Source organism: Rasamsonia byssochlamydoides (assembly GCF_041956645.1).
Source record: "Rasamsonia byssochlamydoides strain NRRL 3658 unplaced genomic scaffold VTN77scaffold_36, whole genome shotgun sequence".
NCBI lineage: Eukaryota > Fungi > Ascomycota > Eurotiomycetes > Eurotiales > Trichocomaceae > Rasamsonia > Rasamsonia byssochlamydoides.
The window spans coordinates 2,501-29,964 of NW_027192419.1; the positions used below are offsets into that span (position 1 = coordinate 2,501).

Consider the following 27,464-nt stretch of genomic DNA (forward strand, 5'->3'; position numbering starts at 1 on the left):
CTTATAGTAGAATCACAACAAGGTAAGCCCATGACAGTGGTACCAATCTATCGACAAAGACGATAAGAATGGTTGAATTTTGATTAGACTAGAACTCCTAGTATGACATGAAACAGCAACAGCGATTAGAAAGGATTATGAAAATTTTCAGAATATAAGAAAACAGGCTGATTTTAAAACCTAAAAACCAGCACGGCTCATCAGCTTCCATCTCCTTCCTTTGTCTCTTGTATTTGCTGAATTCATGGGTGAGATCACAACCACCGACGACTCCTAGACGCTGACGGCTACTAGGAGTTATAATAAATAATATTTATAATAATTGTATATTATATGAGGAGCTTATATTCCCAAATTCCAAAGGAATTTCGGGCATGAAAGCTGCTAACTCATGATTCACTGTAGGAAGATTGTACTGGTGACCACCGGCTGTATTTTCGACCAGTCGTAATTGAGGATTTAAGCGTAATGGCAATTGCTCTGCATGACTCTCAAGAACCTCGCGAGCTTGATAAAAAATGTGATAGAACAGATTGTACTGCCGGAAGAAAAGGTTGAGCTCCTACAGTATATCTGCAGGCATTGGCTGCTTCTCCAAATGCCGACCAAGGGCCTCGTCAGGGTCAAGGAAATATAACTGTGCATGGGAAGGTTCTGAAGCAGATAATGGACCCTGCATATAGTAAATGGTCCCCTGTAGCTAAATAAAAGATATAAAGGCCCTCCTGAGGTCACAACTGAGGATCCTGCCTGCAACCGATAGAGATATAGGCCAGTGCAGCGTTCAACATTCGGACATACTTATGAAATAACTTTGCATCACGAGTATTGTCGGTAGATTTATACTTATAGGCTAAGTACTATTAAAGTAATCAGATCTACTTATTAGATCTGGGCTCAACAAACCGAGCTGTATCCCAGATTCAGCTCGCGGCAACCCTAGTTGTGATGGCTTTATCAATATGAGGATAAAAACCGCTCGTATTATTGACAGCCATCTAAGAGAACAATCCAAAGCTAGAGAGGGAAGGGGAAAAGAACGAAATCTACGAAGTTCGTGAAGGTGATACGAGCCCAGATCTGTGCCCTAAGCCCTAGCCCTCAATAATGGGACTTCGAATAGTCACACACATGTACCAAGCCAGGTATATACAACAGCGCAATCTCCAGAACTAACGAGAGCTCGTGATGCTATCTAGTTAGTCCATAATGTGCCTGTTACTGAGGTTCGACATCATCGTGAACTTTATTCGACTATGTTATTTTTCAATATTAAAGGCGAAGCACGGAACCAACTACCAGTGTTATAAGCAATATCAACGAGCGACAGTTTTATTTCATTCTTTTTTCTATCTCTTTTTCCTTTAGATCTAAGTCAGCAAAGCTTACCCCCTAGTAAGCTCTCTTTTCATGACATTCGCATCGAATCTAGGCGTAGGCTGTTGACATTCCTACTCCTTTTTTTTTTTGGTTCGCAGGCTAGGCTTCTTGGTCCAACAGCAATTGTCTAGACCATTACTGCCTACCATCTCTGTCGCGGCCCTCTCTGTCGCGGCCCTCCCTGTCGCGGCCCTCCCTGTCGCGGCCCTCCCTGTCGCGGCCCTCCCTGTCGCGGCCCTCTCTGTCGCGGCCCTCTCTGTCGCGGCCCTCTCTGTCGCGGCCCTCTCTGTCGCGGCCCTCTCTGTCGCGGCCCTCCCTGTCACGATCCTCCCTGTCGCGATCCTCTCTGTCGCGGCCCTCCCTGTCGCGATCCTCTCTGTCGCGGCCCTCCCTGTCGCGATCCTCCCTGTCGCGATCCTCTCTGTCGCGGCCCTCCCTGTCGCGATCCTCCCTGTCGCGATCCTCCCTGTCACGATCCTCCCTGTCACGACCCCTTCCATCTTTGCCATCTTTGTGCCAGTCAGGCGCGAATCCGGCATTGGCGCCTGCAGGAGCAGCAGCAACGGCGGTTACTTTGGCATCTTGAGGGGCTGCCAGGGCGACGGCTCTATATAAAAAAATTAGTCCATCAGATAGCAGATAGATAAAGATCATTATCAAAGGATGCGGTGGAAGTAAAGTGTTAAAAGTTAACTAAAACTGGAAATAATTCAACGTACCCAATGCCAGCAAGGGCGAGGAGGACAATCTCAGTGAAACGCATGATGATTGATTGGGTTGACTGATTGGATTGATTGACAGATCAACTGATTTAATTAGAAGAGAAGAAGTAAGATATATCGACGATCAAGACTTATTTCTCTTTGATTTCTTTGGCAGGGGGGGAATTGAGGAGGTTTATATAACTTTTACTCTGTCCATTTTTCAACACCTAGACAATGGTATTAGTATCGTGATAAGGGTGACGTCGTACTCGTACAGTACCTATTAGGCATAGTAACAAAAAGAAAAATCCAAACTTCATATGATGTTGATGACGCTCACTCTATGTGTACTCCATTGTACCGTACGTCACTCACACAAAAAGTTCTAGAACTAGGTTTTAATTGGATGAGGTTCTAGAACCGACTTCCCAATAAGGGGAAAATCATGATTACCTAGGTAGGCACCTATAAAGTTGAACTCAATTAGGGGTAGTTAGAGGTACCTACACCTAGGTTGCGTTAACACATGATGGGGTAATAGACAGAAAAAAAGTCAATCAGGAAAAGAAAAATTTTAAGATGAGGCAATTGGTTCTAGATTAATTATCTAATGGTGAGTACATATGGGTATATTGTTGAGATTGCGCAATCAGAGAGCGAGTCTAGTCGGGAAGTTAGGTATGTACCTAACATTGTACCAGGGCGAGTCTAGAAGTTAGGTAATTGTACCTACCCTTGACAGCTGACGAACAGAAACCTGTTCTATTCGGCAACTATCTAACGAAGATCCGAGGCTAAGGGGAGAAAGAACGAAATGACGGGTAGTCTGGATGCTTAATGAGTGTTGTTAGGCGATTGCTTCTTCAAGGTTATGGTAAGTCTAGAATTGAATCTTCCATTACAAACTCGTGTTACAAGTGCCTAGGTAATCATGGTGATGTTTTTACTTGGAGTGTTGGGGCAGTAGATCAAGGCTAGACGTTGGCTACGCTAGTTTGTAGCGAGGAATGATGCCTAGAACGTGCTCATCTTAGTGATTCTGAGTGCTTCCCAGAAGGTGAGGTCAGACTTAGTGGGCCTCAGTAGTTGCCTTATGCAGGCCTAGAGGCTGCCTAGCGAGAGGCCTGGCTACCTACTAGGTAGCTATCTGACTGCCTAAAAGGGTACTAGATACAAAGATCACGGTGTTGCAGGCTGCAATTTCGAAATTGGTCATTGACCAATCGCGGCCGCACTAAAACCGTGTCTGTATTATTTTTTAATGTCAGAATCGTCTACTTTTTCTATCAATTGGCAATATGTGGTGAATCAACGTATGTAGGTAAGAATAGGTGTGGCGGAGGACATAGGCTGACCTTCGCACGGCCACCAGGTGTCAGCAGGAGTAATAGAATCTTTTTTCCGTTTTAGTTACTTTTTCAATGTAGAGCCCAGAACACGTATATACATATAGTATAGTACTAACTTGTTTTCGCTATTCAATATCCTTAGTAGCTATTATCAATCGCACCTGTGAGACTAGGTACAGTACTGTTTCACACCTCTATAAGTGAACTGCCTTATAAGAAAGGTAAAATGATCTAAGTGAGAGAGCTGTTAATTAAAATCTGCAGGATGTGAATGGCTCAAGGTTCAGGACTCCATGTCTTGCCTAAGTTGCCTTAAGTATGGCTTAAAAGACAAGTGAGCGAGGCCAAGTAGAATTACAAAGGATTATAGTGGCGTTTTTTATTTACATCACCGTATTCAATTAAATTTCCTACCCTCTGCTGTTTTAATGATGGATTGCTGCTGCTGCTAATTAGTATAAATACAAGAGCAGTTGAACAAAACACCAAAACAAATGGATTTGTCAAATCTGTCTTCTCTGTCACTGGGTGTTGTTCTCGCCGGCTACCTCAGCGTCGTCTGTTCAACACAGCGATACAAGGTGACCGCATCAGCATACTAGCCAGTGCATTTAATGGAATGTTCGCCTTGACAGTACTCATTTTGTGCGATGTACCATGGACTTCTTATCCTTTCCTTCGTCCAACCTCTACTGTCACCGGTTTCGTGGAGGTAGATACATACGTATGTATGTACATACTGACAGGCAGCAATACAAACGTAATGCTTGATGATTATATCTGCTCCAATCCATCTGGACTCTAACCCATGGACAATCACGTCTGTGTCTCCGGCGTGCTGGATCCCTGTGTCGGTCTTGCAGCGACTGACTGGATGGTTTTGGTATGATGGTCATGATTTATAGCAGATTATTTGCTTCTCTGTGCGCGTATAATGATTAATTCTCCAGGTGAGAGATGAGGAGAAGATGTTGAAGGAGAGAGAAGATTGGGAAGGAATGGGAGAGAGAGATTTACTTTGGAATGGAGAAGAATGACATGAGGTAGCTAACTGGAGATGCATATAAGGTTGAATTGGATTTCATGACTGTATAAATTTTTGACGGAGTGGAAGGCGCTTATTTTTTATTATTTTTTTTTTGAATTCTACAGACTACCTAGTCGATAGAACATTATGGCGTAGGTACTGTACATATATCAGAAGAGTGTTCTTTTCTCTCGGCAGAAGTCAAGTTCAGTTTTTACAACTTAGTTAGTCATCAGAATGTATTTATAATATTAGTATCTATAGAAAGACGGCTCTCTAGAGCCAAGATACCCTTTCTTTCTTGAGTTGACTAATTTAATCTGACCTTTCTTTCCTCAGGTTATTGACGACTGACCGGTCCTCGAGCCTTTCACTAATCAATCTATCTATAGCGTGTGTTCTCAGGCCAATTAGGGATATACGATCTTCAATTTGGAAAAAAAAAACCTCCTAGAAGCCAAGCCTTCCCCTTAACGGTTGTTATCATAAATACATCCCGACATTCTAAACTCTACTGGTGCTTGTCAGGCAATGTATTCAAATTTTAGTTGCTAGTAGTTGTATTATTTCCCCCAGGCTAAGATATCTCCATAAAATAAAAGAGAAGCCCAGACGTCCTTATGCAAATCAGCAGAGTTGCTACATATCACTAACAGCAAAAGCCAAATCGGGATTGTCTCATGTCTAATCTAACTGGAAGGATAATGGGGATACAGTGTGTGGCCATAAGATAAAAAGATAAACTCTATAAAGAGTGATTATGGAGAAGGATAATAGTTAGATAGGTAAAGAACTAGCTGGGGTTGGAAAAAGTTTCAGGTGACATATGTGATAATACTAGGTACAATTCCTGCATAAGGTAGCTGATCTGTTAGACAAGGAATGATTTCAATAAAAAGACTATATATACTGTATGTATGGGCTGGCAGAAGTTCCTGTAGACATAGGTAACTGTGTATATAAGCTAGGTGAAACAAAGAAAAAAGGTGAAATAGAATAAATATTACTATGCTGTGGAAACTAATAGATCTCTATCTATCTTACTGGTTATATTATATTATGGCTGTAAGGGTGAAAAAAGATCCCGTAAGATCTCTCCTTTTTTTCTTTTTTTTTATAGGTCAGAAAGTTGATGCGAACAAAGACTGGAGTGGAGTGTGTGAGAGAGAGAGAGAGAGAGCAAATATACTCAGTGGTGAACAGCACAGCACACAAAGCTGATCAGATGATAATGGCTCAAGCAAATCATCTAGAATTCTAGATTTATCTGGCTTAGATTAGATAAAAGATTCTTTCTTTAAATCACAGAAAAGAAAACTTCAATAGTGCTTAAAAATGACACTTACTTAGGCTCTGTCAGCATTCTGGGAGCTTGCGATCTGCCTGTGAAGCCTGCAGCTAGCTAAGCTACCTGTGACAAGGAAATGGCGATAGAAATCTACCGAATATGCAAAATGGCTTATAAAAGGCCTATCTATCTTTCTGTTCTTTCTCCATCTTTCTTATTCATTTCTATAGAGTAGTCGTTGGCCTTGAAATCTGATCTCCCTCTATTCTAGTCTTCGACTGGCTCCTCGCTTATTAAATGAAAAAAAGAAGACAGACGGCTGGACTAAAAGTCTATAATATAGCGTGTGATGTGAAACAGCCCGCAGTTATAAAAGTGTAATTTTTTTAACAGGGCCAACTTGATGACAATATGATAATTAGTAACCATATTGTTAGCATGGTGGTTCTTATAAGTTGAAAAAGCTACATAGACTTAATGCCAAAAATCGTATGGTTGCACTACTTTAATGCATTGTATGATATTTTGCTTGCTTATATGGGGCGGCTTAATTTTTTTTCATACATAACTCGTAGAGGAGACTGGTCATGGGGTTGACTAAACTAGAACTCCTAGCTCGACAGTAGATCTAATAATACAGAAGATTAATCGATCAGAGAGAGAATCATCATCTCCGGGGGAAGGGGGGGGTGGGGAAGTAGGATTTTATAACTGAAAATGGACTGGTCATAAGGCTCAGTTCAAAGGAAGATACAGTAACCTGTGTCTTTTTTTTATTCTTATTCTAGGGATAGTAGAGAACTGACTTCCCATGTTATTGTTCTCAGGTAGTATGTATACAGTACATGAGCATGCCCTACCAATAGAATAAATATAAATCATACCGACACATACATACACCTACCTAAACCATAAACCATCCCAATATAATTCAAAGGTGAAGAGGAAGCTGGTACATACGACCATAGGGTGTGGAAAACAGGGCTTCCCGTCCGCTCAGCCGTACTTAAGCCACACGCCGGCTGGTTAGTAGTTGGGTGGGTGACCACCAGCGAATCCCAGCTGTTGTATGTTTTTATTTTCATTTTTATTTTCATTTTTTGTTTTGTCGGGTTAGATTCTCTTGCCGCTACAACTTCACCCCTTCACCTGAAGCTCCCTGAACCTCTCTGAACTTCACCCAATTCCCCTGCACACCCCTGAAGTGTGTGACGCGTCCACTCGGCTAAAGTTTCCCTGCTTCTAAACTCCTCGTCCGCGTGTTGTTATTGGCTGACTTCAAGCACACGTCCGAATCCGCTATAATACACGGCAATATAGTTTTCTAGGAAGCAACTATGTTTATGAGCACACATTAAAGGACATAGAAGATGTAACAATTGCATTCGATATTATCTCTTCGTTGGGACTATTTCAGACCACATGCTTCAGGCAAAGCTTTTATTGTTCACTCAAAGATACAAGACCCTGTATTTGACCAGCTGCGAACTAAGGAACAGCTTGGATACTCTGTCTTTAGCGGTGCCAGCTACTCTTTCACCACTATAGGCTACGTGATCACTATCCAGAGCGCATGGACCGTGGAGCATCTCAAATCGCGGATTGATGCCTTCTTGAGTAACTTTGCGGAAACTCTGGGAAGCATGACCAGTGAAGAGTTAGCGCAGGCGCAGTATCATCGATGAGAGATTGACAGAAGTCAAGGATTCGAGATCAGAGAGCTGCCAGTATTGGTCACATATCTAGTCTGAGTACTTTGACCTTTTCCAGCATGAAGCGGACGCTGCAAGCATCAGAGCGCTGGCAAGGTCGGATGTAATTGAATTCTATAAACATCACATCGACCCTGCGTCTCCTACACGGTCAGAACTTTCCATTCATCTGAGAGCACGGTTGGCAGAAGGCAAGACACATAAGGAACTCAGCAATGCAGGGCAACACCAAAGATCTACAGGTATCATCGGGGAGCTGGCATTGAAATCCAGCCTAAATCACTGATGTTTCTGAGCTTAAGGCGCATCTTCTACTCAGCACTGGTCTCATTCCGGTTACTGATCTTGGTCAGTTCAAGGGCTCTGGACTCTAAGAGCCCTGTGGGAAAAGCTGGAGCTAAATGAATTAGATGCTAGTTACAGGATGGAGGTGTTTTTGAACTGCCTTCGAGCTGTACATCTTTATTCGCTAGTTCTGGCAGTGTACATCTGGGGAGGGCAATTGGCAGGATGGCAGAGGGCTAATGGAAGAAAGTGGCTGGTTGGAAGTGACTGAAGGCGAGGAGAGCAGAAGGCGCAAGAACGTCATCCTCCCCAAATCTCCTTCCTCTTTCTGCGCTCAGTCTCTACTAGCCACCTTCTTATATTCACTTTATACTAGTCACTTCTGTCATTTTTTTTTTGTTGTGTTGATAGTCAATTGATTTTGAATATTAATGGTGGTGGGGAGGCGGCCAACTCGCTTGTCTGGTCATCTCGCTTGTAGATTACGTTGGAGGCCATCAGCATGTCGTTGATTTACTGCTAGATTTAGGTGTTGACGTCAATTGCAAGGACGCGTTCGGGGAGACGGCTTTGCATCTTGCCGTCGAATCTGAGAAAGAAGCCATTGCGTGTCAATTCATCGATAGAGGGGCGGATATTAATTCTTAGGAAAGGAACATATATGTATATTGCTAGCTATTTCTGCCGTCATCAATCCTTCAGAAGAAGATCAGTCGGACAAGCTTGCAGAACATGGAAGTACTTGCGTAGCAGGTCCCGCAGAGATTGATCACCTTTTGTAAGATGTCGATAATTCTTGCCAGGAAGACCGCCCTGCTGCATTTGAGCCGAATCGGATTTTCTGCAAAGTAACACATTGCCCCTTGAATACCGTCCATTATAGGAGAAGTCGCCAAAGGCAAGTACTTGAAGTGATCGAAAGCCTTTGTGTCCAAATGCCCATTGCGCGAACTTGTCAAGAGCCTCTGGGATCTCTGGAAATCTCTTTTCCTTAGATAACGATTCGCCACTACGCTTGTCTTCACTAGATTCACTGCTGCCAGTCGCACTGGTGCTAGAATCCATTTCATCCGATTCACCGTGCGGATCGGCTGCAGAAACAGCATACCGGATTCCCCAACTTCGAAAGCGCTTGAGATCAGAGCCTGACTGCCTGATGTGCAAGACCTTCAGGGAACTCTTTTTTGTAAGTGGAGAGATTATCGGCTTCTATAACAGTAGAGTCGGAAGTGTTAGCTTATTATATCACTCGTAATTTAGGATCTGCAGGGCGGGGTATACCAAAAGCTTAGGAATACAGCAAATTCCAATACATTCCAAGTCGAGACCACTGAAAGGGTTCTGCGAGGAATCCTTCTTCAACGTCACGATATCATCAGGCATAAACGATAGATCAGGTAGGTCGCACGGCTCTTGGTCATTATAATCTATGGCTCTTTGATGATGGACAAATTTTCGCAGCGTTGACTTGTGCCGTAGCATGGAGCGCCAAATGTCCAGTGTTTCTAAAGGCGAACTAGTACTAATGAAAAACTCCTCAAGGCCTTCAATGACCCTCCAGAAAGGCTGATATTGCTGACGCGTCATCGTCTCCATTATAGCATGCAATGTCATACTGTATTTCTAGCGTTTTCAAGCGGATCGGTTGTTGTGAGGAGCTGACATGGCGCAAAAACTCTTCCCAACCGGGACAAAAACGTAGCTTTAGTGAACGGAGCGACCTGAAATCAAAAGCAGATGCCATCTCCCTTTGGGCAGACTCAAAGGAAACCGATGATATAGAAAGCTGCTGCAGAGTCGGGAAGACGAGTTTCTCGCCACCATGAGGAAGCTTTAGAATATCCCACGCAATGAAGTTTGTCGCCCTCTTCGGCAAATATATAATCACGCACTTGTTCCCAGTTGAGAGGATCTAGCTCGAGCTGAACCAGTTGATGCGATGTCACCTCTAAACACTCGCGAAGAGCCAGGAAGTCATTTCTAGATCTCAATCCAGTCCACGATAGTCTCTTGAGTTTCGTGAATTCTTTCAAGTCGTACCCATGCCATGGACAACTACCGTCTGTTACCAGACGTATGGATTCAAGACCTTTTTGCTTTAGTGGTAGATAACCATTGTGGCCCAGAATTTGAGCCGGAACACAAGTCCCTAGTTGCCAGCTTCCTCAACCGTTAGTATAAAACACCAAAAATTTCTTTATCAAAGGGGCCTCAACTTACGCGAAGCTTCTTAGTCCGCCCTCTTTACACCTTATTAGTACAGACATCGATATATTTTTTTAGTCGTCGGAAATCCTTCTCTCCCTCGACGTCGTCATCATCATCATCAATCCATGTTTTTTTCGTCGTGAAGTTCGTCATCATCAAGCTTGTCATCGTCGAGTTGGTCGTCATCCGCAAATTCATCATCTTCATCATGGTCGTAGTCTGGGTTATTGTGGAGACACCGTTCCCTAATCCTGCGACGAAATGGGGATGAGATTTGAATATCCTTTGTGTAGTGAAGGAGATTTATCGTTTCGCGACGGCTTGCGCGCAATAGTTCTTCCACTTCAATATAGTCGAGTAGATCATCGTCCGCTGTAACAGAACAGAAACAGATTGGTATAGGATTGGGGCTGTGGCAGAGTAGAGATGCTTTGAAACTTCGCACACGTTTTTGAGGTCCTTTCTGTCCGTCAACTGTTCCAGTTATTAGTCGTTCTTGTTGGTTATGGCCAAATTGGGAAGTCGCATACCTCCGAGATAATCGCAACGAGAAGTTCCAAGGGTAAATTTAATAGCATCTTTCGCTCAGTGTCAGTCAAGTCCTTGTATTCTGTCAACATACTGTAGCAGTGAAGTTGGATGTTACATGAGGGGTATCTCAAACATGCTGCGCCGCATTTTTGCCAATTAGCCGGTTCCTAATTCGGGTATTAGGTCCTAGCTACGCAACCTCAAATAACCTTTCCAAATCTAACAAAAGGAGGATATGCTCGGTGGACTGCATAATCGCAAGCAATAGGCTACAATAAAATAATAAAACTCTAGTTGCTGCATACTATATTTCCAATGCCCTAAATATCATAAAGTTGCGTCATACGGACATCGAAGCCACAACCCCAAACCCAATCACCTGGATGGAGATCTACAGTGCTGCCGATGATTTCAGCCGCACCCGAACTTCTAATTCCGAATTTGACGGTAGTGCTGACAACGCAATAAATCGCAATTTGGTAGTAACCAATCTCCCATTGACAACGTTTCATCTCTTTGGCATCCATGCAAATCACAATCGCTGCCATCATGGCAACATGCTAGGGGCAATCGTCAGGGCGTGCTATAGACTAATATGTTAGGTATCTCTCCAACAGTGCGACATAGAATTGAAGGGGTAAACATACCGTACGTGCTCCCAACAGCTCCCGTCCAGTCAGGAGTCGCTGCGAGATTATAGCAACTAGGTTAAAAAGTGTGGCACTTGAGTAGAGGAAGAAGATTAAAGAGATGTATAGTACTATTACTTATAAGTGGCTAAAATCAGTGCTCCTAAGGAGCCTAATGAGCCTAATCTGATTTGCATTACTAGAGATAAAGGCATTTTTTCAAGAGATTAAGTTGCTATATCAGGGATATTCCCTCAAGCAAAGGCTTAACTAAAGATGTTGTTTGAGCACTTTATACAGAATAATTTTTTTTAAAAAAAAAAACAGAAAGAGAGAAATAGGGTGGAAAGGCAATAGGATCTTGCGATTGAGTTGTTAACTCCTGTCATTATTATTTTTCTAAACTCTAGTTAGGTAGTTGGTGTCAGAGAAGATCTTCTAGGCTATTAATAACTAATCTGATTCTTAGAATCTTGTCAACTTCTTGATCTCTGATTCTTCTAAACTAGGAGAATAAGCTCCTTCTTATAGACCTCTTGGAGGCCTATCTACTATACTAAACTAGGCATATCAGAAGTATGATATAGGGGAGGTTTTAGGGCATCGACCTCATACCTAATTAGGTAATTCATATGCATAAGAAAGGGAGTTAGGGAAACCCTTTCATATTCTGACATACTCCCCTAGTGCTTAAAGCCTCTCTTACTTCCTAATCTAGTAATTGGGATACTCCAGTAGATGTTTAATATTGACAAGACTAAGCATCTTTACAAATTCTTGATGCTTCTACTATAGGAGAATCTTGGTCAAACCATTAGCCAGCGTCCCCCCTATGGGTACTTACTAGATCTGTATCTTCCCCTCCTGCACCTCCTAACAAGGCTAGTGATAGTATATATTAATATAGTGAAGCTTTGTTTCTAACTCTAGTTCTTCTTTGACTAATAAACTGATGGTCTAGGCATTATCATATAGTATCTCTATGTCAATTTCCAGATCAAATTACATGGCATTAAATGGCCTCATTTACCAATAGACTTTGCATGTAGTATTACTTAGGGCAAGTAATTCAGCTTTAGTAGTCGATATCATCATTATCCTCTGTTTCTAAGACTTCTAGTCAATGAGGCCCCTAAAGAGCTTAAAGAATAAAGCCCTCTATACTTTTGTAATCCCTATTATTAGCAAATGCAGCATTGCTTCCATAAATCAGGCAATCATAAAGCTTTTTATATGAGTATATAATAGTGTAGGTCTTTGTGCTATCTAGATGCTTGATCACATGGTCTGCAGTCTCTTAGTGACTTAGTGACAGATTCTGTAGGAATTCCAATAGCTTGCTTGCGGCACAGGCACAATCTGGTCTTATTATAATTGTTGGATATACGATAGATCCGACTTTGCCCTAGTATTGTGAACTTGAGATGGTGAGGCCTTTCCTTCATACGGTTCGAGTGATTCAGCCGGGTTCATTGGTATCACTGGCCTCTTACCGTCTTCCAAATGGTATTGGCACATAATCTTATCAATATAGGAGCCCTAGCAGAGCTAAAGCTTCCTATTCTGACGGTCCCGGATAATGTAAATCCCTAGAAACTATTTGACTTCTCTAAGGTCTCTTATCGGGTATTTCTTCATCATCGAGTCGGTAAATTTGGTTTATCTCAGCTCATTCATCTGTCTGTCGAAAATGATGATCTCATTGACAAAGAATATGATAATCAAATTCCTGTCCGTATAAATGCAAAGATCTTCGGGCACCGGCTTCAAACCTTGCGATACTAAGAATCTGCCGTGGTCTTTCTGCCAAAGCCGGGGAGATCTCCTTAATCCATATAGCGCTCGTAGGAGAAGCAAGCACATCCCTGGCACTAAAAATCTATCGGGGCAGCAGCAGTAGATGACCTCGTCCAGGCAACTGTTGATGAAGGCGTTCACTGCGTCATACTGCCTCCACCCCAGGCTGTGACATTATCTATGCCGGCATGTTCATGGATGTCTGTATCACCGGAACTGTGGCATAAACGCCATTGCCTATCACCACCGTTCATCGTCACCCTGGCTGTTTCTATCGGTATAGTCGGGAAGGTGGTAGGAAGCCTGGTGGCTGAAGGCAGACTGGCAGAAAGTGACTGGCAGAATCAGCGAGAAGTGCCAGGGTGTAGCACGGCTGAACTTGCCTCTGTACAGTTGCCACATGATCACGCATCTTATCCCTGACTCGAGCTGACGCGTCTGAATCATCTTTGCGCTGAGACTGGTGCCACGTAGTCTGCTGGAAAGGCTTCCAACTGCCGCCCGTTCAGCCGCATGGTACGTCCGTCTCAAAGAGAGTTGAAATTCCACTTTGCAACCCCTCCCCCCTAGTGATCTCGACTATAGAACAAGGACTAACCATCGAGATAGATTTACGGAATACTGTCGTAATTCACACGGACCTTGAGTCAAATATCCTATTACACAATTATTATGGAGTGTCTTGGAATTCCGATAGACCACAGGCTAAGGCGGATCATTCGCCGAGCTCAGATCAAACGACCTTGTGACGAAAATGCGGGGCATCTACGGATTCTCTATGAATTCGGATCAAGACTTGTGTACGAGGAAGATAGGAACGTTCCGGTCTGTGAAATTGATTTTGCCACTGAGATGGCAAGACCCGACTCAAAAGGAGGAATCGTGGTGGCTTTATATCGACCTTCTTCGAAGCAGGACTTCTCCACGGGTTTCGTTTCGGCACGAGACAGCTGTGGTAGTCTTAAAGCAGTGAAGGACTTAGTCTCCGCCGCGAGCGACAGAAAATTGGGCTTCGACGATGTGAGCACATTTGACGCAATACCAATTCTCCATGAGCTTGTGAAAGACGCAGACCTTATCAACGACGCCCAAGATACGTTTGCTGAGATGATTGTCGCTAAGCAACCCGATGTCGTGATCTGTTGTTGGAAGTGCGACGCTCAGAATGAGCTAGTCAAGAGTCTTCAAAGCATCGGGGTTGGCAAATGTTTCGACAAGCCGACGTTGACATACGGGCCATCATTATCGTTATCGCTACTTAGAGTCAACGCGTTTCATCCAAGTTTCGCGATTAATTATAATCCGACTTACAGCTGCTTTCGCCGCTTACTCATTCTAGAATTTACCAAAGCTTTTGCTCTGTGGCGGCAGGACTGGGAAGAAGAGAAATGGATGACGGAGCTACGAACTTTTTGCCGCCGTCAGATGCTCTGCCTATCCAGCGATTTGCTGCAGAGATGGGAGTTAATTCTAACGTCCCTGACCGAACGTTTAGAAAAGTGCAAATTCTTCGGCATTTATTCGTTTTGCACAGAGAGATACATTGAAACGGATCTAAGCGAAAGCGATATCACTTGGCTATGCTGTGACGCATCCCTGCTCTTGGATGCCGTAATAAAGCGGGGTGAGAATGAAGATGAGGCATACTGGCTCCCTAACGATGTCTTCAAACGTTGGTGTGCTGGTGCGTGGCCAGATCAATCATTGACAATCAATGAGACTTCCACTAGCGGCTATTTCAATCACCTTGAGTTGTTGCTCAAGGCTTCGTCATTGCACCAGAAACTTGCCAGAATGCTTCAAAACAAATTATTCAATTTCCTCCGCGATCTCAACCTATCATATTCTTATGAAGACAAGGTTCAAACGGAGCTTAAGGCACTGCGCAATGCGTTTTTGAGGTTTGCAGGAGCAATTGAAGATGTACTTGAAGGTGTTGCAATCAAGTCAGAAAGCGGACCGGGAGATATAACTTCTCGTTTCAGTTCCTTGAATTTGGGCTAGAGTGCGGGACCTAGAGTTGCATCCATTTCTGCGACCTCAATGTGGTGGGTGTTGGTCTGTCCAAAGGAACAGCCGGGATTCTCAAGACAAAAGTGCTGGGTCGCAGGAATGGGAGCAGAGGTTATATTGCCTGTCTAGTTCAGTTGCACCACTTGCGCGCCCCCCCCCCCAATTGCCTTTACAGTCCTTGCCCATGTTCCGGGATAAGTGTCCTGGGTAATTAGTTCTCGAAATATACATGAGCTTTACTACACTTGTAGCTCCGTAGGAGATATGACCGTATATTATTGCATGTTTCATTTTGTCTCGAAATATAGCTACGCCGAGATACCATACTTAATATTAAATCTTCAAAAGATGATGCCCATATTCACCTGTCAAATAGAAGAAGTGTTTCATTATATTTCTCTTCCATGTGAGGAAGAATGGCTTTTTTTTTTGATTTTGGAGTTATCATGGTCGTCAAACTTAACGGTATATATGAATTATGATAAAGGTAATACCATATTGCAAAAACAGAGTACGAAAAGAACGGCGGCTAATGATGTATATGAGGGTAAAGGAGCTTTTGGGTAGAGGAATAGAGGCTATGAGGGACCCCAGAGCCAACATCCTGACTGCAGACTCTGATTGCTAAAACTTCCCATAAGAAAATTTTACAATGTCTAGGACGAGTACCGGAGGGGCAGGCAGTTTAGGCAGTTTAGGCGGTTCAGGTGGTTCAGGTGAATATTATAGAGGGTTGCCTGAGGATCGCCTGAATACGGCGGCACGGCGCTATTCTCAATGGAAGAGGAGCCGGTGAGCACCAACATACAATTGATGTTGTAGTTGATGCTCTTCTTTTTTTTTTGCCCGTGATACCTGGGTTGAATCCCACGCCGCCTTTATTCACCCATTTAGGCGCCCCTTCAGCTGAATGCTCGGGACCCCTTGCCGTAGTACCACCATGAGATTGTGAAATCGCATATGCAAGGGATCATTTTAAACGGGTTATACACGTTAGACTCATGCAGCGTAGATCTATCAATAAATTTGTCAGCCACCGTATACATTCTGCATGTCCATTGAGAAAAGGAGGTATTCTTTATTGTTCTTGAACATATTTCTTAATTTTTATTTCAACTCAAGCGAGAGACATTAGATCTCCTCAAAAAAGATATATCAACGTACTGGACCGAAACTATGACAGCATGTACTTTCTACTTAAGATGAATCGTACCTGCATCTAAATGAAGATCTCAAAGGCAAAAATGGATTAAACTCTCTCAGCTTGGAGGTTTAGGAGGATCCTAATGGGACAATTTGTTTGGGCGGTGCGCCAGTCACTGGGGTGCGGCTATTTTCATCACCTTTACCTTTCTACCAATTAAGCGCAAATGTATCAAAAGATCTACTAGACTGATTTTGGATGCTTCTGACAAGAATCAAGCTATCATAGTTCTAAAAAGCCAGCTATGTAGTGAAAATTAGCTAATGCCGTGGCTATTTCAGTCACAGCCGCGGGTAATGCCCGTGTTATGGTCCATCATCCATAGCATCCACGCTGAAAACTTCATGGAGACAGAGATCGGAAGGACAATATATGCCATTCAGAGACATTATCAGGAAACGTTATCGATGCTCTGATACGAGGGTGCCATTGATTGTACTTGATGTAATAGAGAGCGCCGAGGCATTTGTGTAATCAGCCTTAGAAACATGAGGCAGTGGAACCTAGTGCCGTTACGAGACTGCAGGCCATGACCCTGGCATATTGGACATAAGCCCAGGTATTTCATTGTCATATCTCCAGTCACAATTCCAAGGCGAGAATCGATGTCGGAAATCTAACTCGAAAGCAGCGGCTGCCTTGATAAGCATGAAGATATCTGCAGTGGGAATTCCAAGTAGTGATGATTTAGGCTTTATGCTTAAACTTTTTTTTTTCATCTACGCTTCTTCCATTTTCTTTATTTATGCTTTTTCCATTTTTAGTACCAGCGCAGGACGCTAGGTTATATATTCTCATATAAGTGTAAGCTGCACCTACTTTCTTTCTTTTCCTCTCTAAGAGATTCGTGCTTGTTCATAGAGGTCTAATTAGAATTTTAATTTTGACCTTTTACCTACTATGCTTTAATATGATCAAGCACTGATCACTCAATTTCTGAGTTATCATGATCATCAAAGTTAATAGTATGGATGTATTAAGCAGTGGGATTATGCTTCTTTAATATCATTATGAGATAAAAGACATGAATGACAGTGGACAGCAGATTGTTGAAAGATTAATAAGCAAAATAACACATGTAGAAAACTGAAACTCCACAGAGAAAAGAGAGAGGAGAGATATGTCACGGCTCAGGTAAATGAGTCATATTGGCAGCTATCTAACAAATATTCAAAGCTAGAGAGAAGAAGAAGAAGAAGAAGAAGAAGAGGAAGAGAAACTACGAAGACTGTAAGAGGAGATGTTTGATGTCGTGGCCAAGTGAATGACCCCTTGCCTAATCGGGAAACCACCCACGTGATATGAGAAGTCGATATGACAGTTGATATGAGCTGGGCCATCACAAGATATGTGTACCCATCAGGGGAACTGTAGACTGTGTCACTGGCATCTTAATCATGATGAATGTTCAGCTCATCAAAGCTCAAAAAGGATGATTTGACTATTCAGGCGTCAGTGCTCGATATTCAGGTGAAGAATAAACAAAATAGGTGAACATTTCCTGAGGATCACTTGAATAGAGACTGAACAGGGCAGCCAGGTGCTAACTCTAGTGCGGGCATGACCGGTGAGCACTGCCATACTTATGCTGTTGTATGTTAAATTTATTTTTTTCCCCCTTGACTAGTTGCTGCCCTGTCTTCACCCCTTCAGGCGTCCTTCACCTGAACTTCACCTGAACCCACTGATAGCACTGCGTGGGCGTTACGCTGCTGCTTTTTAATAATGGCGGCTTGGGCCAGCAGACGACCATATAAACTGGGGGAGATCATGTCCATGAGTAGCCTGCTTAGATGCTTTACAAACAAGTTGAAAGATCGCAATTGAGCAAGACCTGGATGACAGTTTCTTGAGACGTTTTTGCATGATTTGAATGTGGATTTGGTGATAGGTTTCACAGATCCCGAAGACCTTGCCCTTTTGGAATTCGAATTATTAAATGCTTCCGATAACAGCTCCCTATTTGGAGAGGTAGCCACAAACGATGGGTCTGTAGCTGCAAATCAGAGCCTCAAGCAGGGCACACTATCTATGGAAGATGTTCCAGACCTCTACTATGACGGCCAATTCAATGAACCCTGCAACGTTGAAAGTCTGAATCGCTTAGTGGAAGAATTATAGGACTGCGTTTGGACCTTAGAAGAACAGTACGTTTATCCCTCTTTCCTAAGAAGTACATTGACACTGAGACGTGCCATTATTGCTTCCAGACGCATGTATTCTTGATAAGCAGAACTATGCAGAAACAGAAGAGCTGGCTAGCATGAAATTGGGCATTATGGCAAAGGCGGCGAATGGACAAGCTGCGGGAGAAAGAGGATCCTATTGTTTCTAGAGAACCTTTAGAATAGAGTGATTAACTCCTTCTAGAGAGAAATTCTCTCCATAGAGTATTTTATATAGAGAAGATCTCTCCTCTGAGAAGTTCCTTCCACAGTGTGTTTGGCATTACGTCTTCTTCGAGCACTCGTGATGGAACCACCGCATATCTTGTGCGCAGCAGGTTGTATTTGTATGTGAGACTAATAGAGAATCCTGTGGCGATCATTGTATGGAATAGCTCTTTCCTTAGAGAAAACTCCATGGCTCTAGTTCTACAACCTTATTTGGAGAGATTCGATACGAGCTGAAGGCCCTGAAAAAAAAATTATACCTAGGATATAACATGAGATTTCGACCAGAGGTTCAAATATTCAAAGAGCAATTCTCATTGGAATAAGGGTTTGAATTAGATCACAATAAGTTTCTAATTCCAAAAAGTGCGCTTGGCCTTTCGAATCTGCTTATCTTCATCCGATGAAGCTATTCCCTGCGAATACTATCTATCTACTACCGAACGGCTGGCCTAGACTGCCAATTAGTACATGGTCACCATGAATGTTTCCATCCTTATCCTGGCCGATGAAACGTTGTGTTTCGTGGCTTCAAGAAGCATGCTCTCAGCCGCAAGAGCACTTAGAAGCCCCCTTGCAGTAGCTGGTAGACGCCACTATGAAGAAGCACAAAGGCTTATTCAACGACGCTGTGACAGACCATTTGGCACGGGCTGCCGTTACCATTGAATATCTTTCGCGCATTGTCGTACTGGCGTAAACCAGCCATAGCAAGGGGCATCTGAGAGCCCCTGCGGTAAATAACTAGAGTCTTAAGTCACTTAACTCGCGCAGTCGTTCCAACTTAACTCATGCATGGGGAGTGGAAAAAACATTACCGCTAATAGAAGTATTATTCAGGCCAAGACAGACCCAAGACAGCTACGACATTCTGGAGAACAGAAATGTCCTGACTGCTCTCGAGAAAGATGGCACCAAGAATTGCTTGCATTGTGGTAGCCATGACCCCATCTGAGACAAAGCTCCCCTGGGATGGATTTGTATATACGTATTTATCCAGGCCCCTGAGGAAGCCCTGATCCGCGAGATGGGCATTGCTGGCTTTTGTAGATATGATGTTGTTGATCTTTCCTGGTAACAACCAAAGGGTTAGCCCGGTTTTGACGTAATTAACTCTGACTTTAAAATTACTATATTGATATTCTTTCTCACCTCTAGAAGCACCTCTCCCATGCCCATCTAAGACGAGGATGAGCTTCAGGGCCGCATCTCCGACAAGAGCCAGGTTCTTGTTCCCGTCGGGAAGGATGAAGCCTGCCGCTTGGAGTGCTTCGTGAAGGACAGAGGGATCAGTGAATTTATAGCTGATGATTTCCTCGACAGCTCTGATTCTGTCGTCTGCGGGGATGCAAAGAGCAGCCATGATTGATGAGGTACTGTACGAAGTTGGTGTCTGATAATGCGAGTATTCGTGAGCTGAAGGTTGGAAGAAGTGTGGTGTTAGGGAGTAGATTCCCAGATTAATTAAGGCAGTCGAAATGAGGGGCTGGTACAGTAATAGTCATATGATGTGGCTGGCAGGGGTTTTGCTGATGGCTAGTCTCGGCATATCTCTATGCAACTGATGCAACGGAAGATTCGGCAGGGTTTCTATTTTGAGATTCTTACATCCCTCCTTTAAGGATAGCCTTCGGCCCATACATGAAGATGACTATATCCGAATCCTTCAGGTTCGCGGATGGCAGAATTCTATGTGCTGGGAATGGGTCTGGCAAAATATGGTCTGGTCACATCAGAAACACGGATTGTGACTAGAGAAGTTCAAGAACGATTATTTCCCGAGAAAGGAGACACAACAGACCCCCTTGAGTGTGTTGTTGGAATTCATGGCATACCGGTCTAACTGGATTCGGTAGTCATGTAAGCTGATATGATACATCATATTTGAAGCCAAATACCCCGCTTCTCACAATAAGGCTTATACGCCAGATCTCCCACATCTGATTAGAATCAGGAATCAAGTCTCCTTCATATCATCATATCGTCTTCTATAGTGGTGCTTGTAGAAGCTTCTCCCCTACATGCTTATAGCCATAACCTCAACATGTGTCAGGCAGCTCCAGCGAAAGGTCGGCCATATCAGCACCGGAAAATATGGGGCTTCGCTAGCGAGCATTGCTGATCGTGTTCAAAGGCAAGTGTATTTACTTGAAGTGCCTCCAGTGTACGAGGAAGACTAGGGATATTACAAGATGCAGTTCGTAATGAGTGAGGGCATGGTCTAGGGAAAAGAAACCACTAGTTAGAATTAATTAACCACGATCAGGTTGGAGAAGTGTGGCAAGATGTATCTATCTCGCCATAAGTCAATAGTCTTAGATATTATTCGTCTATGCTAATTTTCATCATCATCCTCTTCAAACTCGATCCTTGATCTTTTCTTTCCACGCGGGGGCTGATAACAGTGATATCCACAAGGTGATGCTGCAACTCTTCGAGCGTCTCTAATTCCACTGAGCATGCTGGGTGGCGACAAGTAAAATTGCCTTCCAGTCTCTTAAGGTGACTTTGAATATGGTCGTACCACTTACCTGCATCTGAAACGAACTGCTTCATCTGCTCGGAAGGGCATAACTCAGTGTTCCCCATGCAGAAAGGGCAGTAGCCTGCCTTGATTGGGACATTGCAAAACATCAATAGGTCACATCGAAGTAACTCCTCAGGTCTGTTGAGATGACCTTGGCAGTGACTTTCCCACTGGTCGGTTATCAAACCAACGGTCACAGTCAAAACAGAGTTCAGCAAAATTATTTCCACTGGTATAGCGGAGTCAAGCTCCATAGCAACAATAAAGATGCAGCCACCGTTGATGAGGATGGAACCTGGTCATGTCAGCAGATTGGGAATTACTGGTCAGCAATAGGAAGACATACTCCTTAATCGGCTTTCCATATAAGCATTTTCTATCTAAAGGTTAGAATCTTATATATAGAGAGCCTCAAGCGCTCAGAGTGCTGTCCGTCCATCAGAACTGCGCAGGCTAACCTTCATAGGGAGAATCTTAGCCAGAATGTCACGCTCCGGCATAACCTTCCGCCTGTAGTGGAAAATGGTCTGCTCGTGGACGTTTCCTGGTTGTTTGGCAGCAAACATAGGATTATTTGGCTACAACTTTTAGTGGCATCTTAACTCCTCCATATAAAGTTGCTGCCTCTCATTATAAACTCTATGTTGCTCTAGTTGAATTTGGTGCTTCTCTTCATAATCCTTGGCTATGGACAGTCGCTGGCTAAGACCCTCCATAGCTTTATCAAGAGCAACAATGTCACTTTGCTCCTGGAACTTGAATTCTGCTTTAGCAGGAAGTGACTGCCATAGTTATGCATTTCTGTACATGCCCATTTCACGACAATTTTGACGTGTTTGTGTTGGCTTTCGATTCCAAGATAGGTAGCCGGCCCATCTACTTCAGACAGGGGAATATGCATAGAACCTCCTAAAGGTGTCTCATTTGACCTGCCCTGTAAATTTCATTCTTGCAGTCTCTGAGTATGGTTTGTCTATACCATTATCAGTAAACAAACACAGATGGTATGTATTTAGCAAAAGAGTCTACCTGCTTCCATAAGAGCCCATCTTCAACATGCCCGAACAGTGACATTCCGATCATATCCAGTCCGATGGCCCAGATGGGCAAACTCTTGCCAAAGGCATCTGCTCCTTGGGCCTTTCCAGTAGATTTCTTGATAGACAGTTCACTCACCTATTAGAATACTGGCATTTCTAATATACTCTGCTTGAAATGGATGATGGCAATTACTCTATTCTCTGATATAACCATCTCAGTAGATTCAGCTGCATCTAGAATTTCATCCATAGAGGAGTAGTTGCAGAATGTATGATCACCTGATGCAATTGGCAGGAAAAAAACAAGGAAGTTAAAAAAAAGAGGCATTTCCTCTTTGTAGATCTCATAAAATGCATGGATCAGGAGCTCCCATTACTGCTTTCTCCAGTACCCTTTTACATATTCTTGCTCATAGGTTAGGACAAGCATTGCGACACTATCTGTTGCGGGCTAAGCCCATATTGCTGACTCAGCTTTGCTCTCGTCTTCTGATTGGTCTATTTGTTGTTCATCACATGACTCCTGTTGATACAGCTCGCGTGCCTTTCTCTCTCTTCCTTCATTTCTTCCTTCCCCNTCTTTTTATGAGCTCCTAGTTTCTAGACAGCAAGGCTTTAGCCCTTCACACTATCTACCCTTTTAATGGTGAGAATAAAGTGCTGGTGTAGAAGTTAGCAGGCAAAGAGAGGAGAAATTTCCCTAAATATGATCCTGACCTTATAATATGCAGCCAGGATGCATGCTTCCAACTTGTTATCTGCTTTATTAATTCCCTGCTTATGTGCTAGAGCCCTACAAGCCACAGACTTATGTACCTCTCCTGTCCTTGCAGTATATAAAATAATAGAGGAGTATTACTACACTTAGTTGTACTCTTATCTAATTAGGATGTTCTCTACAGTACTCTCTGAAATCTCTATACTATAGCTGTGTCATCAGCATAGTAAGGTCATTTAGTAATAGCCCATCCTTATCCATTTCAGCTATAGGGAGGCCAAGTTTTTCCTTAAGGCCCTGTAAGATCCACTAGATAAATTTCAGTACTTGAGTTGCATAAAAAATAACATTTTAAATGACATACTTCTCTGATTGTAGTAATACATTCTCTAGGATGTTATAACTTTGCCTTAAAGCTAATCCAGCTTCAAAATCTTTTCCAAAGTCTTCAATGCTTACTGGTATGGGCTTATCCTTGATATGGTCCTTTATGCCTCTGGCAACAAATTCAAGGAATGCTTTATAGGTTCAAACGTCTGGTAGGTAAAGTGCTTAAGGGTGTAGCTCAACAAAACTATAGGTAATAAAATCTTAATAACCAGCCTATTTAATACCTGCAGAAGAATTACTATACTGACCTATTAAAGATGAGAAGAGTGCAATCATACTTCACTTACATATGAGGAAGAATGGAACATTTGATTTCTAAATTATCATGCTCATTGAAGTTAATAGTGCTATTGAATTAAGATGTGGAATTATACTTTTTTCTGTTCATGTTGAATCAGAAATGCAGAAGCAGTTTTGTACAAGCAAGTTTAATATCCATAAAAACTGCAGGTCCAAGAGAGAAGAGCAGAGAAAACCTGGCTTTTCTCTACAACCATTGTCTTACACTTTAATCATTTTCAGCTCATTAAGACTTTCCTGATAATTAGATTGTGCAAATGTAACTTCTGCAGCTGACCAGGGGACGTTAAGTTAAAGAATATTGAGGTAGGTGAAGAGTTGCCTAAGCTTGCCTGAAGAGTGCCTGAAGAGCGCGAGCAGAACTGGTGAGCACCACCATACTTAGGCTGTTGCATGTAGCCTCTTATTTCATGTTTTTTTAATTTTTAATTTATTCGCCCACACATTAATATTCTATGCAAGCAACGCAAGCAAGCTAGGCAATCGGTTGGTTGTTCGTGACTGGGGAATAATATAATTAGTATCCTCTATCTACCTAGTATCTATCTATTACCTACGTAAGTATAAGTACTCTGTACAGTACTAACATATAAGAATCGATAGCTCCATCTGGACAGACAGCAACCCATCCATTTTCTAAGACAAATCGCCTAGGTTGAAGGGTATCTCATGAGAAGATCTTATTAAACATGAATAAGCCAGGCCACAGTTGTTGTTGTCACAGACCCAATATTATTGCATGTCGCAAAAACCAACTCAAGACGGTGCCAGCCCTTTTATAACCAGCCGAGGACACATTGCATGTAGTATGCACACAGAGCGAAAGGGAAAAGGAAAAGGAAAAAAAGCCAAAAAAAAAAGACAAGAAACAGGAAAGAATTACGGCCAAGGAAATATGCACAGACATCAACATATAAAATCGATGTGGAATAACATGAAACGTCGCTGGGAAAGAGACAGAAGATTGCAATCGGGCAATATATCTACCAGCAGACAAAAGAAATAATACATCGGTGATCCCAAGCAGAACGAAGAGCTCAGCGTTAGTCCGTCGTCTGTCATGCCACTTGTTGCCCCTGCTGTCTTCTGCTTCTTCTTTCCAGTAATGTTGAGTTATCCATGTTGAGTTCGAAAGGCTGTTTTGAATTCCGTACAGCATTCTGTCTGGCTGCGGCGGCGACCGCAGCACTATGCTGGCCATAGCCTTGCTGCTGGTGCTGGCGGGGCTGATGTCGGCCAGCAGCGGCTTGTCTAGCTTGCGCCGCACTGCTGGGATGTGTCCCAAGGTTGGTCGAGCGTAACTTCGCTTCCATGGCGGACACATCGCTGGCAGGTTCGGAAGATCTGGGAATCTTCGCTGGAGGATCGTCAACAACATCCGACTCCGCTGGCGACTCCGCTGGCGACTCCGCTGGTGCGTAATAGACGATCTCCTCCTCATCATCGTAGTCTTCGTTCAGAGGATTGAGGCCAGAGGTGAACCCAGTGGCCGGGTTGGCACCACGGTATCCCTGGCGGAAATTCTTGCGTCGCTTCCCCTCTTCTTCTTTCCTGTGCACGGCGTACCCAACGTCGAAAATCTCACGAAGGTTGACCGCCCCGGGTGATCGGAAATCCATCCGCCGTTCTGCGGAGGGTAGGTCGGCATACGGAGAGGGTTGATGAGGTGCCTGGTCCGCGCCCTTAGGATTCAGGATATTCTCATTCTGGCGGGCAGCGACAGGAGTAGCCAGCGGCGGTGCGTCGGCAGCAGCATGGGTCTCTTCGTCGGTCTGTTTGATCCACGGATGGTCTAAAAATTGGCGAATCGTATATCGCTTGTCGGGGTCTACCGTTAGGAGATGGGAGATGAGGTCCTGGGCTGACTTGGAAATACCGTCCCACCAGGGGGAGAGAAAGGTATACTGCCCACGGGCGACCTTTTCCGTCAACACTTGAATGCTCTCGTCGTAGAAAGGTGGAAATCCGCAGAGGAGAGTATAGAGCACACAGCCAAGGGCCCACATGTCGACGCTCTTGGAGTACCTCTCATCTTTGACGATCTCCGGGGCAGTATAGCCAACTGTACCACAGGGGGTCATAGTTTGACTATCCCAGATAACCTTGGACAGACCAAAATCTGCGAGCTTGATCTTGCCAATGCCGCCAGCCCCGACTCCGGGAATGAATTCACCCTCATCAACTTTATCCTCATCGCCGGGTTGACGAGGTTTGGGGTGCTTGCTTGGGACAAACTCGATAGGGTAAAAGAGAAGATTCTCGGGTTTGATATCACTGGACTCGTCAGCGACAGACGTCCTATGTTCCGGGAAGGGAATGACTGCCAACTTACCGATGGACGACTCCTGAATGCTCGTGAAGATACTCTATGGCGCGCGCCACTTGAACGATGACATGGCGACTGAGCTCTTCACTGAAGTAGGTCAATCTGACAATCTGATGGAACAGCTCACCACCAGGGCATAGCTCGAGAATGATGTAGTAGTATTGTCGGGATTCTGAAAAGTCTAAAAGTTTGACGATATTGGGATGGTCGAGTTGGCGCATGATCTGAACTTCTTTCAAGATATTCGCGCGCTGCCAAGACGAAAAGAGTTAGCGATCCATCCGCAAAAGTTACTGTTGATGCATTGGAACAGTCAAGTTACGTCGAAGGGATAAAAGTCATGCAGGAAGAATGAGAGCGAGTGAAGAGGAACTATCGCTAACCTCCACTGCCTTGGGCTTCTTCCCAAATTGTGGATGAACATGTGCATCGTCCTACAGAGCGGTCGAAAGGACGTTGGCGATTGAAAGCAGGACGGCGAAGACCGATTGCAGCAATAGAACAATAGGAAGAACAAAAGGGGGAAAACGTAAAAATGTACAGAGAAAGGCTGCGAATCCTTCCTGTTTCATACCTGATTGCTGTTCATTTCAAATTTCCGGACGACTTTGATCGCGACCTCGCCCATCTGGCCGGTGGTGTCCCTGGCGCGATAGACATTGCTGAAGGCGCCATCGCCCATCTTCTCCAGGAGGACCCAACGCTCCAGACCTGGGTATTTCGGCATCTTGGACTTGCTCTGCCTTTCCTCGGCCACGAGCTTTTCGATGTCGGCCCGCGAGACCTTCTCGGGGATTTTCTGCGCTGCAGGTTGGTTAGTGCCATGTCGGTTGTCGATGGCATCCAGGTTGTTCGTGTATTGACCTTGAGGCTGCCGTTGTTGTTGTGCGTGGACGGCAGTGACATCGGTGATCGGTTCTGCATGGGGTGTCACCAAGCGGGCTTGTTTCCCGTGCCGGATGAAGTTCTTGAGGTTCTGTATCGTACTCATAGTTTCGGAGGGCGGGAAGTCGCGAATCCAAAAAAAGAGAGAGCGAGAGGGAGATAGTCTAGGACAAAAGAGGAGATGCAGGCATGAGAAGAGAAAATAAGAAGGAGAGGAGAATGCGAGACTCAAAAGAGGGACCAAAGAATGATGACACACTCGATGCTCTAGTTTCTAGTAACTGATGACAGGGCTTTCCACGCAGTGAAGGCGGGACAGTCAGTTGAATAGGTGAGGTATCCGCAATGACGGCCGGCCAGAAGGATTGTAGACAGGTGACAAGCCAAGGGCAACCAGATCAGGAACTCCAGGAGTGGCAGCGTCGGAAGAGCGAGTCGGTTGAGGGTGGAGCCTGTGCGCGCAGGCGAGGGAGGGGCAAGGCGCGTCCACCAGGAGATTCGAGAAGCGCAGCGGAGAGAAGGCGCGAGGATGGACAGGAGGCAGGAGGCAGGAGGCAGGAGCAAAATTATGTAGAGCTGGTGGAGAGAGGAGGAAGGCGCGAGGGCGATGGCAGAGAAGGAAGCGATGAGGTCAGAGCAACCTGGAGAGATAGAGTTGTGGGGCACGGGCCTGCCCTATGATGACATCGCTCAGTCTCCCGTAGTACAATTGCATCTTGCCTCTCCCCAGACTCGATTATTTTACCGCCCATCCTGCC

The 27,464-nt window shown here is 44.1% G+C and overlaps 8 protein-coding genes across 8 annotated transcripts; 1 reads left to right on the top strand and 7 right to left on the bottom strand.

The window, feature by feature from the left end:
• Positions 1-1,515: 1,515 nt before the first annotated feature.
• VTN77DRAFT_4986 (uncharacterized protein) lies at positions 1,516-2,034 on the bottom strand (the record flags this gene model as incomplete). Its single annotated transcript, XM_069421105.1, has 1 exon — positions 1,516-2,034. The coding sequence occupies one exon, from the start codon at positions 2,032-2,034 to the stop codon at positions 1,516-1,518; it is 519 nt and encodes a 172-aa protein (XP_069277168.1).
• A 6,401-nt stretch (positions 2,035-8,435) lies between these two features.
• Positions 8,436-9,359, bottom strand: VTN77DRAFT_4987 (uncharacterized protein; the record flags this gene model as incomplete). Its single annotated transcript, XM_069421106.1, has 2 exons — positions 8,436-8,954; positions 9,027-9,359. The coding sequence occupies 2 exons, from the start codon at positions 9,357-9,359 to the stop codon at positions 8,436-8,438; spliced, it is 852 nt and encodes a 283-aa protein (XP_069277169.1).
• A 146-nt stretch (positions 9,360-9,505) lies between these two features.
• On the bottom strand, positions 9,506-10,012 carry VTN77DRAFT_4988 (uncharacterized protein; the record flags this gene model as incomplete). Its single annotated transcript, XM_069421107.1, has 2 exons — positions 9,506-9,905; positions 9,966-10,012. The coding sequence occupies 2 exons, from the start codon at positions 10,010-10,012 to the stop codon at positions 9,506-9,508; spliced, it is 447 nt and encodes a 148-aa protein (XP_069277170.1).
• A 244-nt stretch (positions 10,013-10,256) lies between these two features.
• VTN77DRAFT_4989 (uncharacterized protein) lies at positions 10,257-10,573 on the bottom strand (the record flags this gene model as incomplete). Its single annotated transcript, XM_069421108.1, has 2 exons — positions 10,257-10,427; positions 10,484-10,573. 2 exons carry the CDS (start codon positions 10,571-10,573, stop codon positions 10,257-10,259), a joined length of 261 nt encoding a protein of 86 aa, XP_069277171.1.
• A 3,009-nt stretch (positions 10,574-13,582) lies between these two features.
• On the top strand, positions 13,583-14,914 carry VTN77DRAFT_4990 (uncharacterized protein; the record flags this gene model as incomplete). Its single annotated transcript, XM_069421110.1, has 1 exon — positions 13,583-14,914. One exon carries the CDS (start codon positions 13,583-13,585, stop codon positions 14,912-14,914), a length of 1,332 nt encoding a protein of 443 aa, XP_069277172.1.
• A 4,438-nt stretch (positions 14,915-19,352) lies between these two features.
• Positions 19,353-19,883, bottom strand: VTN77DRAFT_4991 (uncharacterized protein; the record flags this gene model as incomplete). The annotated part of the gene is made up of 2 exons (XM_069421111.1): positions 19,353-19,591; positions 19,673-19,883. The coding sequence occupies 2 exons, from the start codon at positions 19,881-19,883 to the stop codon at positions 19,353-19,355; spliced, it is 450 nt and encodes a 149-aa protein (XP_069277173.1).
• Positions 19,884-20,842: 959 nt separating this feature from the next.
• On the bottom strand, positions 20,843-21,301 carry VTN77DRAFT_4992 (uncharacterized protein; the record flags this gene model as incomplete). Its single annotated transcript, XM_069421112.1, has 1 exon — positions 20,843-21,301. One exon carries the CDS (start codon positions 21,299-21,301, stop codon positions 20,843-20,845), a length of 459 nt encoding a protein of 152 aa, XP_069277174.1.
• A 3,252-nt stretch (positions 21,302-24,553) lies between these two features.
• VTN77DRAFT_4993 (uncharacterized protein) lies at positions 24,554-26,812 on the bottom strand (the record flags this gene model as incomplete). The annotated part of the gene is made up of 4 exons (XM_069421113.1): positions 24,554-25,769; positions 25,828-26,072; positions 26,396-26,625; positions 26,686-26,812. 4 exons carry the CDS (start codon positions 26,810-26,812, stop codon positions 24,554-24,556), a joined length of 1,818 nt encoding a protein of 605 aa, XP_069277175.1.
• Between the last annotated feature and the right edge of the window lie 652 nt (positions 26,813-27,464).